Source organism: Pristiophorus japonicus, chromosome 9 (assembly GCF_044704955.1).
Source record: "Pristiophorus japonicus isolate sPriJap1 chromosome 9, sPriJap1.hap1, whole genome shotgun sequence".
Classification (NCBI taxonomy): domain Eukaryota; kingdom Metazoa; phylum Chordata; class Chondrichthyes; family Pristiophoridae; genus Pristiophorus; species Pristiophorus japonicus.
Genome location: NC_091985.1, coordinates 33,968,283 through 33,981,267, shown reverse-complemented (window position 1 = coordinate 33,981,267; position 12,985 = coordinate 33,968,283). Strand labels below are relative to the sequence as shown.

General features: G+C 50.6%; 1 protein-coding gene across 5 annotated transcripts in view; it reads left to right on the top strand.

Moving 5' to 3' along the window:
• ltbp1 (latent transforming growth factor beta binding protein 1) overlaps positions 1–12,985 on the top strand; it is a 456,945-nt gene that overhangs the window by 300,719 nt on the left and 143,241 nt on the right. For all 5 annotated transcript variants that reach the window (XM_070889256.1, XM_070889254.1, XM_070889255.1 and 2 more), the window contains 2 exons: positions 6,228–6,353; positions 11,472–11,594. In XM_070889256.1, coding sequence (XP_070745357.1) covers positions 6,228–6,353; positions 11,472–11,594 — 249 coding nt within the window. The remainder of the gene's footprint in view (positions 1–6,227; positions 6,354–11,471; positions 11,595–12,985) is intronic.

Here is a 12,985-nt window from a genome sequence, read left to right as displayed (position 1 = left end):
CAGGGAATGAATGAGGTACTTGGAGCGGCAAGAGAAGCTGAGGCTATGCCTGATCCCACCTGTTAAAGCACACTTGTTCCCACTGCAGTTCCAGTGTAATCCTATCTGTTTAGGAGTGCATTTGCTGGCCCAAGTTTACCACGAGGCCCAGTGATATATTAGTCAATGTCAGGAACAGTCGTCCACCTAAAATATAAGCAACATTTCAGTGCCACAGTGCAACATGTAATCTTCAATGTCACAGTGAACATGTTATATTTACTATAAAATACACCGGAGGCCTTAGGGGGAGGTAGGTGATCACAGACCTTATGCAAGACCTTGATAACCTGCTTGTAGTGTTGCTGTTTGTGGGTTAGCCGGTGCCCTTGTAAAATAGGCCACTGGGCCAGATAACTTGTAGCTTCTCGGGGGAGTGTTCAGTGGCTCAGTGGGTAGCACTCTCGCTTCTGAGTTAGGAGGTCATGGGTTCAAGTCCCACTCCAGGGACTTGAGCACAAAAAGATTACTCCCACTGCAGTACTGAGGGCGAGCCACACTGTCGGAGGTGCCACCTTTCGGATGAGACATTAAACCGAGGCCCCGTCTCCTCTCTCAGGTGGATGCAAAAGATCCCACGGCACTGTTTTGAACAAGAGCAGAGGAATTATCCCTGGTGTCCTGGCCAATATTAATCCCTCAACCAACATCACTACAAACAGATTATCTGGTCATTATCACATTGCTGTTTGTGGGAGCTTGCTGTGCACAAATTGGTTGCCGCATTTCTGACATTGCAATAGTGACAACACTTCAAGGGGTACTTATTGGCTGCGAAGCGCTTTGGGACGTCCAGTGGTCGTGAATGGCGCTATATCAATGCAAGTCATTCTTTCTTTATTTCATTCTACTCCGTACATGAGCAAAAATGGAAGGAAGCAGTTTACAAGCTACTTGTGCTCGATGCCCTTCACTTGTGGGTTATTTGCAGCATCGGATACCTGGTTAAAAATAATCTTTATTGTGATTCAGTTGGACATAACAGTGTCGAGCTAAGTCTGAGAGGGTACGGACCTAGTAGTACTCTCTGCTACATCTGTGACGGAATGATCGTATTCACTATGAACTGATCCAATGGAACTTACTCAATCCAGCTCCAACAACATTTTGGCCCTGGTCTTTGCTTGAATGTTATTTTCGTAGATGCCTATCAGGAGAAATCGTATTTTTAACAGTGCAGAGTTGTCCAGTGAGCGTGTACTGTAAATATTTGTTCTGGAGTTGGTCAAATGGAACTAAAAAAGTATTTGTGTTACGCAAATTAGCACTGCATCAGAATCACTCGAGGTGATGTAACCAAGGGCGAAAAAGACTAATGGGGAACTTAGCTGTGTTTTACTTGGCTGGTGACACTCCCAGTTGGATGAGTGTGTCAGTTTTAGTGTTGGGCGATTTGTATGAATGGTGCAGGCTCGTGTTCCTGCGGAAATGCTGGAACAATGGATACCGGTTTCACTTAGTGCAGTCTTGCTTTTGCATTTTGTGGTCTCTAATTCAATCTCTTTAGGCCAAGGTAGTTGGAACTGGTACACATGGGTACATCCCTGCAAATACCAAAAGAAAAGACTTTCATTTATATAGCGCCTTTCACAACCTCAGGACGTCCCAAAGCGCTTTACAGCCAATGAAGTACTTTTTGAAGTGTAGTCACTGTTGTAATGTAGCAAAGCCAATTTGCGCACAGCAAGCTCTCACAAACAGCAATGTGATAATGACCAGCGAGTCTGTTTTTAATGATATTGATTGAGGGATAAATATTGGCCAGGACACCGGGGATAACTCCCCTGTTCTTCTTTGAAATAGTGCCATGGGATCTTTTACGTCCACCTGAGAGAGCAGCAGGAGAAATTGAAGCTATGCCTGATACCACCTGTTAAAACACACTTGTTCTCACTGCAGCCCCAGTTTCATCTGAAAGACGGCACTTCTGACAGTGCAGCACTCCATCAGCACTGCACAAGGGTTCAAGTGTCTGGAGTGGGAAAATCTAGGGAAGTGAATGCCCAACAGAAAGCATGGTGTAAGCAGAATACATAATGGGTCCGAAATTCAGGTGCACCAGAAAGCTGGCGCACCTATGAGTTTTTAGCCGATACTCACCATTTTAAGGACTTTGAATTATTTTTCAAAGTGCTACAGGAAATGGATCATAATGGGGCGGGCCTTCGAATCAAAGCCAGGCTGACTGGCTGAAAATGGATCCGCTGCTGTCAATCAACGTGGTGACGTCACAGCGCATGTGTGTCACCACACTCTCTCCCCTCCGTTAAAGGGGAGAGATTCGATCGTTTATTAACTTTGGCTTTAACACTGGGCCACCAGGGAGGGTTTCAGCTGGGCCAGCAGCCTGGCACCCAAAAGGGGGTGTCAAGCTGCCTGTTGGCAGCCCGGCCGAATCCGGGGGAAGTATTTTGCCGGCCGATTGGCAAGTCGGGATGGGGTCCAGGCCGAAAAATCCCCAACCTGAATTTAGATCGGGTCGGCCTGTTGACCCCAAAGCGATATTTAGGAATGGCTGCCGCAAATGAGCATTAACGGATCTTTTTGAGACCCTGAATTTCGACCCCAATAACTTTTAAACGGAAATTGAGCAAGATTTGAAACAGAATATTTTACAAGAGTCTGGGATTAAGTGGATAGCGCTTTCAGGGAGCTGGCACAAGCTTGGTGGGCAGAAAGGCCTCTTTCTGTCCTGTAGAATATGGTGGTGCTATACGTGAACCTAGACGATGAGTGCTATTTAACAGTGGGGATCGACACTGCTGGGCCTGATCCAGTCTTGACCTGATGCCCACACACTTTACAGCAAGGCTCACTGGATACTAACCAGGAGCAGGACATTTAATTGATTTTCCCCTCTCTAATCCTGAGACAATGGGACCAATTGCAGCGCTTCCTACTGTAACCTAAGGTGAGATCAGCTAACTCAGCATAGACCAGGAATATAACTTAGGACCTTCTGGTCTACAAGGCCTTTGCTAACTGAGCCCTCAGTCCCGTCTACACCTTTCCATTCAATTGCTGCCCTTTTGGTGAGGGCAGTGTCGCACATTGACTGAAATCATAGCTGTGAGAATTACCCAGACTGCACAGCGCATAAACAGGCCATTCGGCCCAACTGGCCCATACCGGTACCACACAAGCGTCATCCAACCCCACTTCAACCAATCCTTCTCTTCCCTTCTCCCTCATGTGTTTATCCAGCTTCCCCTTAAATGACTCTATGGTATATGTGTTTGATTCCAGGGTAGTTTCTTTAACTTTCTTTAAATCCTTGCTTCGAAGGCAAAACCCAGGAATTGAGTTAAATGCAAAGATGAGTCCCGAGGAGGACCTTTCTGAGTAACTTTCTGGCAGCTGCCAACTTTGACTGCTGACAGTGGACCTCAAGAAAATGGTGTGTGTGCAGCCTGTTATTCTCTGTCGCTGTATATGCGTGATCGGGACTGAGGTTCCCACTGCCGCCAGCACGTAATTGGAAAATTGGCCCCAACGTGACTTAGTAGGCAATTACAATTCCCTATGTATCCAAACATTTCCTGATTTTTTTTTTTAATCCTAAGAGGTAATTCCCAGAAGTGCACCTCACTCCAGAATGCCCGGACCCTGCCAGAACAGGATACAGATGTTTTTATCCTGCTCACTTACATTGGGATCCTACTGTCAGTGCTGCTCCTGAATGTCCATTATGAGATGTATGAAAACAGCCCAGGATTTTCTCGCTGTTCTTCCACCTGTCTTCTGATTCTGTGTCTCCTCTTAATGGCACAGCCAGGATTGGGCAGGTGTCGAGGAATACAAGCTTACTCGAGTGTTCTAAATATTGTAGACTGCTTACAGCACGTGCTGAAAAAAATACTTGCATTTATGTCACACCTTTCACGACCTCAGGATGTCCCAAAGCGCTTTACAGCCAATGAAGTACTTTTTTTGAAGTGTAGTCACTTGTAGGAAACGCACAGCAAGTTCCCACAAACAGCAATGTGATAATGACCAGATAATCTGGGTTTTTTTGTGATGTTGGTTAAGGGATACATATTGGTCAGGACACTGGGGATAACTCCCCTGTTCTTCTTTGAAATAGTGCTGCGGGATCTTTTAAGTCCACTTGAGCGAACAGATGGGGCTTCGGTTTAACATCTCATCCGAAAGGCAGCACCTCCGACAGTGCAGCATTCCCTCAGCACTGCACTGGAGTGTCAGCCTAGATTTTTGTGCACAAGTCTCTGGAGTGGGACTTGAACCCACAACCTTCTGACTCAGAGGAAGTCAAACATTTGTGCAACCATTAATGCCATGTATTGTGAAATGGGAAAAAGGGAAGAAAATTGATCCAGAATACTTACTGATTGGTTTTTTGGTTTTTTGGTTTTTTATGTGATTAATTGTATACAGAATAAATTACATTAAAGAGAACAGGAATGTTTTTGCATGATCTGGGACGAGATTTTATCAGAGTAGATCTTAAATTGTCTTCACTGTACAAGGTGAAGTGAAATGAATTGTATGGAGGTGTGTGTGAATGCGTTGATGTTATGGAGTTGTAGCCTGCATTCATTTTATTTTATCATAAGCAAGCTATTTTTCTTGCTCTTTAATTGGTCTGGAAAGATTAGAGTCATTAATAAATCAGATAGTTCTATTTTTGATCATGATGCAGCCTTCAACACACACGATGATAGTCCACCTATGCCTACTTTGTTGCACAGTTCCAGCTCAACAATCTCCCCTAGTTTTTTGACTCATGGCAAAGCGGTGAGATTGTCTTCATCATCCCATCAACGCAGGGGTGGCGAAGGAATAATACCTTAATAATATTGGGTGTTTCTGGATATCTGGCAGGAATACTCTTGGGTGTAAAGCCCCAATCTTGGAGCACTCATCTGATAACGGTGACTTTGTGAATGTAGACTGTGATTCGCCATTCATAAATTCGCCAGAGTAGACCACTGATGCATGCACAGTGCCTCGAACCAGCAAAACTGCACTAGGAATTGCACTGAGGAACCTAGAAGTATGTAGTATGTAGGAATACGGGGGAATGCAATCGAGAATACACACTCCCCCTTTAAGTGTTGGATTTACTTGTAGTAAAACATAACAATGATTGTTGTAATGGAGAATTTTTTTCCCATAGCTGTAAATAAGCTTCGTTGGCAGTGTCTCTAGACCATCTGAGGGAAATCAAGGAGTTCAAAGTGAAGGACCACTTCACTGGGTGAACTTGCACCTGGTGTGGAGGACAATAAACATCCCAGCCACTGCCAGAACTGTAACATGCAGAGGGGGTCCTGGCCCAGACTCCTTCAGTAAATCTTCTTGTAAACCATAAGACTGTGGGTCCCCAGGCTGCCGTGACAATTAAACATGTCACCTCCTGGGGTTACTATGCGTAAAGCCAGCATCTTAAAAAAAAAACAAGCAAGTTGAATTCTGTAACCATAGCATGATATTGTAGAACAGGGAGGAAGGCTGTTGCCTTACTCAGGCGGGGTTCTTGGGGAGGTTCGGTTCCTGGCACAGCGTGGCTGCGGAATCCGTGCTGTCACGCCACTGTGTTGGGTGGCACTGCGGGTAAACTTCCACTTCTATAGAGCATTTCTATCTGCTCCCATTTATGCTAAAACCGAGATTACATTGATAAATTTGCAGCATGATACATTACAGCTTTGCCCCCTCCTCTACAAACTAACAAAAGTTGTAAGATACTTTGGGGGGTAACAGTCAACTTTGATGGGGTGGGGGTATAAAATGGGCAGCTGATTCCCACCACACTCCCACCAAAGTTTATCACTGATGACATTGCCTCTTTAAATCATCCCTGGTTAACTTATTTTGACTTGCGTTCAGCCATGATCTTATTGAATGGTGGAGCAGGCTCGAGGGGCCAAATGGCCTCCTCCTGCTCCCATTTCTTATGTTCTCATGTTCATTTTGCAAACACTTTTTTATCAAGGTGCAGATTCACACAGTTCATGTTTGCACTGTAGAAGGTGGCGGGCGCCTTGGGACGTTTGACTAAGTTAAAGGCGCGATACAAATCCAAGTTATTATTATAGGCCCCCGTTCCAATTATAAAAATCTCCTTACTATCCCCACTCTTTCAGCCACAAGTTTATGGTACAATGAACGAATAGAATTTTAATACTTTTGTAGATTTACAGCAATGTTTAATGTTTGGTTTTCAGAAATCGACGAGTGCTCAGTTAATCCGAGAATCTGTGGAGCCGGCCAGTGCATCAATCTACCAGAGGGATACACGTGTAACTGCAATCCTGGCTATTATCTCAACTCATGGCAAACCGGATGTATCGGTGAGAGTCAGCGACTTCGATTGTCCACGTTTGGTGTAATTATATCAGAGGGGCTATTGGCTGGTTATAGATGGAAATGGAACTGTGTTGCTTGCATCCAATTTTCTGTGGTCAGCTGGTCAGCTGGTCAGCATGGCTTCCAGGTGCAGATTCAGACAGGTGCAGCGCGAGTCAGCAGACAGCATGAAAGTGAGACTGAAACAGACGAGGACAATTAACGAGGAATTTCACAATAGGGTGGCAAGAATTTCAAAGCCTTTGGCGAGGCTTAAAAGCCATCTCAACCCATTATCAATGTTTGCCAAGACTAAAGAGCAATGAGCTAGGAAAATAGACAGGCAAAAATGAAGGGAAAGGAAATCCAGGGTTCAGGCACGACTGCAGACAAATAACCGTTCAGCCTAACCCTCTGTCTGGTAGCTGCTGGTTGAAATGGTTGCATGGATTGTGGTCCTCTGTGTTACCTCCTGGCTCCATTCCTATTGGTCAACACTGCAGCATTCCTGCAAGGAGGTGGAGCCAGTTTTCAGGCCACCGCTGATTATTACCATCACCGGATGTGCCAGTCTTTAGCTGTTTGCTGGCAGCAGGTGCCCTCGTGGCAAGTAAGATTCGTGCCACAAGTGCCAGGCAATGACCATCTCCCACAAGCGAGAGTCTAACCACCTCCCCATTACATTCAACGGCATTACCATCACTGAATCCCCCACTATCAACATCCTGGGGGTCACCATTGACCAGAAACTTAACAGGACCAGCCACATAAATACTGTGGCAACAAGAGCAGGCCAGAGACTGGGTATTCTGTGGCTAGTGTCTCACCTCCTGACCCCCCAAAGCCTTTCCACCATCTACAAGGCACAAGTTAGAAGTGTGTTGGAATACTCTCCACTTGCCTGGATGAGTGCAGCTCCAACAGCACTCTAGAAGTTCAACACCATCCAGGACAAAGCAGCCCGTTTGATTGGCTCCCCATCTACCACATTCAACAGTCACTTCCTCCACCTCCAGCATACCGTTGCTGCAGTGTGTACTGTCTACAAGATGCACTGCAGCAACTTGCCACAGCTTCTTCGGCAGCACCTCCTAAACCCACGACCGCTACCATATCATCATCATCATCATCATAGGCAGTCCCTCGAAATCGAGGAAGACTTGCTTCCACTCTAAAAGTGAGTTCTCAGATGACTGTACAGTGCAATTCGAGAATTACGGTCTCTGTCACAGGTGGGACAGACAGTGGTTGAAGGAAAAGGTGGGTGGGGGGGGTCTGGTTTGCCACACGCTCCTTCCGCTGCCTGCGCTTGATTTCTGCATGCTCTCGGCAACGAGACTCGAGGTGCTCAGCGCCCTCCCAGATGCTCTTCCCTCACTTTGGGAAGTCTTGGGCCAGGGATTCCCAGGTGCCAGTGGGGATGTTGCACTTTATCAAGGAGGCTTTGAGGGTGTCCTTGAAACTTTCCTCTGCCCACCTGGGGCTCGCTTGCCGTGTAGGAGTTCCGAGTAGAGCGCTTGCTCTGGGAGTCTCGTGTCGGGCATGCGGACGATGTGGCCCACCCAACGGAGCTGGTCGAGTGTGGTCAATGCTTCGATGCTGGGGATGTTGGCCTGATCGAGAACACTTGACGTTGGTGCGTCTATCCTCCCAGGAGATTTGCAGGATCTCGTGTGGTGTCCAAGATGGCGGATGGGATGGCAGCTCCCTAGGGAAATCTCCCCGAACAAACTTCCCCCTGGCCATCTGCTGCCATTCTTCAATCTTCTATCCCCTAATCTCACCCCCTCATGGGTTAACCCCCCTCGTGGCCCTAATAGAGGGTGCATTTCCCACCCCTAAAGTATATCCCATACCCCTAAAACCCATGCTGCAAGGGCAGCTACCTGGGCCCACTGCCCATCCCCCAATCAAGACTTACCTTCCAGATCCACCTCCCTGCTGCCAAGACCTTCCAACTGGACCTTCGCTTCTCGCTCCCCACTCGATGTGGCTGACTCAGCTGCTGCACTCGAGGGTACCTGATGAGCCTCCAACCAGCTCAGACCACAGGTTTGGGCCCTACCTTCCCTCTTCGCCCTCGCGTTCGGGTCTTCATCTCCCCGGTGATGTCCTGACCTCCATCCCCCGGCGATGTCCCGACCTCCATCCTCCCGGTGATGTCCTGACCTCCATCCCCCGGCGATGTCCCGACCTCCATCCCCCGGCGATATCCCGACCTCCATCCCCCCGGTGATATCCCGACCTCCATCCCCCCGGCAATGTCCCGACCTCCATCCCCCCGGCGATATCCCGACCTCCATCCCCCCGGCGATATCCCGACCTCCATCCCCCGGCGATATCCCGACCTCCATCCCCCGGCGATATCCCGACCTCCATCCCCCCGGCGATATCCCGACCTCCATCCCCCGGCGATATCCCGACCTCCATCCCCCGGCGATGTCCCGACCTCCATCCCCCGGCGATATCCCGACCTCCATCCCCCGGCGATATCCCGACCTCCATCCCCCCGGCAATGTCCCGACCTCCATCCCCCCGGCGATGTCCCGACCTCCATCCCCCGGCGATGTCCCGACCTCCATCCCCCGGTGATGTCCCGACCTCCATCCCCCGGCGATGTCCCGACCTCCATCCCCCGGCGATGTCCCGACCTCCATCCCCCCGGCGATATCCCGACCTCCATCCCCCCGGCGATATCCCGACCTCCATCCCCCGGCGATGTCCCGACCTCCATCCCCCCGGAGATGTCCCGACCTCCATCCCCCGCCGATGTCCTGACCTCCATCCCCCGGCGATGTCCCGACCTCCATCCCCCCGGCGATGTCCCGACCTCCATCCCCCCGGAGATGTCCCGACCTCCATCCCCCCGGCGATGTCCCGACCTCCATCCCCCCGGCGATGTCCCGACCTCCATCCCCCGGCGATATCCCGACCTCCATCCCCCCGGCGATGTCCCGACCTCCATCCCCCGGCGATATCCCGACCTCCATCCCCCCGGCGATGTCCCGACCTCCATCCCCCGCCGATGTCCCGACCTCCATCCCCCGGCGATTTCCCGACCTCCATCCCCCGGCGATGTCCCGACCTCCATCCCCCCGGCGATGTCCCGACCTCCATCCCCCCGGAGATGTCCCGACCTCCATCCCCCCGGCGATGTCCCGACCTCCATCCCCCCGGAGATGTCCCGACCTCCATCCCCCCGGTGATGTCCCGACCTCCATCCCCCCGGAGATGTCCCAACCTCCATCCCCCCGGAGATGTCCCGACCTCCATCCCCCCGGCGATGTCCCGACCTCCATCCCCCGGCGATATCCCGACCTCCATCCCCCCGGAGATGTCCCAACCTCCATCCCCCCGGAGATGTCCCGACCTCCATCCCCCCGGCGATGTCCCGACCTCCATCCCCCGGCGATATCCCGACCTCCATCCCCCCGCGATGTCCCGACCTCCATCCCCCCGGAGATGTCCCGACCTCCATCCCCCGGCGATATCCCGACCTCCATCCCCCGGCGATATCCTGACTTCCATCCTCCCGGCGATATCCCGACCTCCATCCTCCCGGCGATGTCCCGACCTCCATCCCCCGGCGATATCCTGACTTCCATCCTCCCGGCGATATCCCGACCTCCATCCCCCGGCGATATCCTGACTTCCATCCTCCCGGCGATATCCCGACCTCCATCCCCCGGCGATATCCTGACTTCCATCCTCCCGGCGATATCCCGACCTCCATCCCCCGGCGATATCCTGACTTCCATCCTCCCGGCGATATCCCGACCTCCATCCCCCGGCGATATCCTGACTTCCATCCTCCCGGCGATATCCCGACCTCCATCCCCCGGCGATATCCTGACTTCCATCCTCCCGGCGATATCCCAGCCTCCACTCCCCCGGCGATGTCCCGACCTCCATCCTCCCGGCGATATCCCGACCTCCATCCCCCGGCGATGTCCCGACCTCCATCCTCCCGCCGATATCCCGACCTCCATCCTCCCGGCGATATCCCAGCCTCCACTCCCCCGGCGATGTCCTGGCCTTCCTCCAGCCACTGATCCCACTCTACCATCTAGAAGAACAAGGGCAGTGGGTGCACGGGAACACCATCACCTGCAAATTCCCCCCCAAGTTACACATCATCCTGACTTGGAAATATATCACCGTCCCTTCATTGTCGCTGGGTCCCTAACAGCACACGGACTGCAGTGGTTCAAAAAGGCGGCTCCCCTGCTTTCCAAGGGCAATCAGGGATGGGCAAAAATGCTGGCCTTGCCCGCGATGCCCTCATCCCAGAACGAATAAAAAAAAAAGATGGCACAGCTCTGAATCAGCTTCACTGCTGCCTTGTGGTCATTGCTGGGTAGGTATGCCAGGGCCTGTGGAGATGGTTTGAGGAGACACCCAACATTATGGTTAATCACAAAGGAAAGAAAGAGACTTGCCTTTCACAACCTCAGGCTGTCCCAAAGCACTACGAAGTGTAGTCACTAATGTAATGTAGGAAATATTATGGGGTCCCACAGACCGCAATGAGATAATGATCAGTTTTAATGATGTTGTTTGAGAGCTAAGAATTTGACGGGACACTGGGATAACTCCCCTGTTACGTCCACCTGAGAGAGCAGACGGGGCCTCAGGTCAATTCTTATCCGAAAGACAGCACCTCCGACACTGCAGTACTCCCTCAGCACTGCACTGGAGTGTCAGCCCAGATGTTGTGCCCAGACCCCTTGAGTGGGCCATACAGCCACAACCTACTGACCCAGAGGCAAGAGCGCTGCCCACTGAGCCATATCTGAATATCTCAGTGGTGTCAAGGAACCATTGGGCCTCCTCTACCTCGGTTGCGCCCTCCTGCCTTGTCACCGACCTTCCTGGAGACTGTTTCCTGGGGTCCCTGGTGGCGGCCTGCAGCCGTGCGTTTTCCTGCTTCTGCCCGTCAGTGAACGTCACGCTGGCTTTGGGTGGGAGTCGGTCAGCATCGGGACATTTAACAGAGGCCCGGGAGTAACAACTGACTTGGCCTTATGCTGGCGGAGTTCTGGACACTTTCTTCCCGCTCCGAACCCCGCGGGACAAATCGGGGCTGAAGTACTTTGCTGATGACCGTAGTCTATCTTTTACAGATGTGGATGAATGTGCACAGGTCACACGCCCGTGTTCCAACGGACACTGTAAGAACACCATCGGAAGTTTCCGATGCTTCTGTCACCAAGGATTTACATCCGACGGAGGAACGGGATGCACTGGTAACACTCTAAATTGTTTAATTCCAGAGGGGGGAATCTTAATTGCACAGCCAGCAGGGTGTCAGTTTAAAATACACCAAACCTCAAACTTACCTGACGCTTTCACGTGAGAAATTTGCCCATCTTCTAATTCAAAGCCAGTTTAACCAGGGAACATCGAGGGCAATAGCCTTTCCGGGGGAATTTCCTTGGGGAATCTCCGCTTGCCATCGGAAGTTTGATGGAAACCTTGTTTACGGGCTTGGTCGGCGGGTGGGGGTTGGGCGGGGGGTGGTGTTTGGGTAGGGGGTGGGGGTTGGGCGGGGGGAGGGGGGGTTGGGCGGGGGGGGGTGGGGTTGGGTGGGGGGGGGGTTTGGGCAGGGGGGGGTGGGGGGTTGGGGGGGGGGTGGGGTATATGCCAGCAGAGCAGGAGAAGCCTCAGCAAAATTGTCTTTTAGGAATCAGCACTTTTTATTCAGTCGGTATTTTCTCTGCTGTTGCTCCATCTATGTCTTCAAAAGTAATTCCAGCACCAGCCAACAACCAAAGATAACCTGACTCGGGCACCAGTGGACATATTTTCCTCTGGTGCAACTGTGAACAATAAAGCCGCAGCCGTATTAATAGAGGTTTGATTGCTGATGTTTACTGTTTTCAGCACTGGCTAATATATCGATAATAAATTCTTGTCCTCGGTATTTTTACCCAGTTGTTAACCTGTCTATTTTAAAAGAAATTTTGACAGTTTCGAAATAGCATAGGCAGGAATTTAACCTGCATGTGTTGTTGCACTAAAAATAGTGCTCATACTCCAATCTTATCGCAGGAACCGGCCCTGACAGTAAGAGATCCACAAGGATTACAAACTATAACTATAACATTTTGTTGCACAGAATAAATAACACCACCGTTGCCATGCTGAATGTTAGTGTAGTGTTAGATGTACGTTGTATGTACAGCGCTCGATGGACGTGCAGTGTTAGAAAGAAAGAAAAGTAAGACTTGCATTTATATAGCACCTTTCACGATCACGGGATATCCCAAAGCACATTACAGTCAGTTAAGTACCTTTTGATGTGTAGTCACTGTTGTAATAGAAACATAGAAAATAGGTGCAGGAGTAGGCCATTCGGCCCTTCGAGCCTGCACCACCATTCAATAAGATCATGGCTGATCATTCCCTCAGTACCCCTTTCCTGCTTTCTCTCCATACCCCTTGATCCCTTTAGCCGCAAGGGCTTTGTAGGAAAAACGGCAGCCACTTTGTGCACAGCAAGCTCCCACAAACAACAATGTGATAATGTCCAGATAATCTGTTTTTGTGATGTTGGTTGAGGGAAAAATATTGGCCAGGACACTCGGGATAATACCCCTGCTCTCCTTCGAAATAGTGCCATGGGATCTTTCAGGTC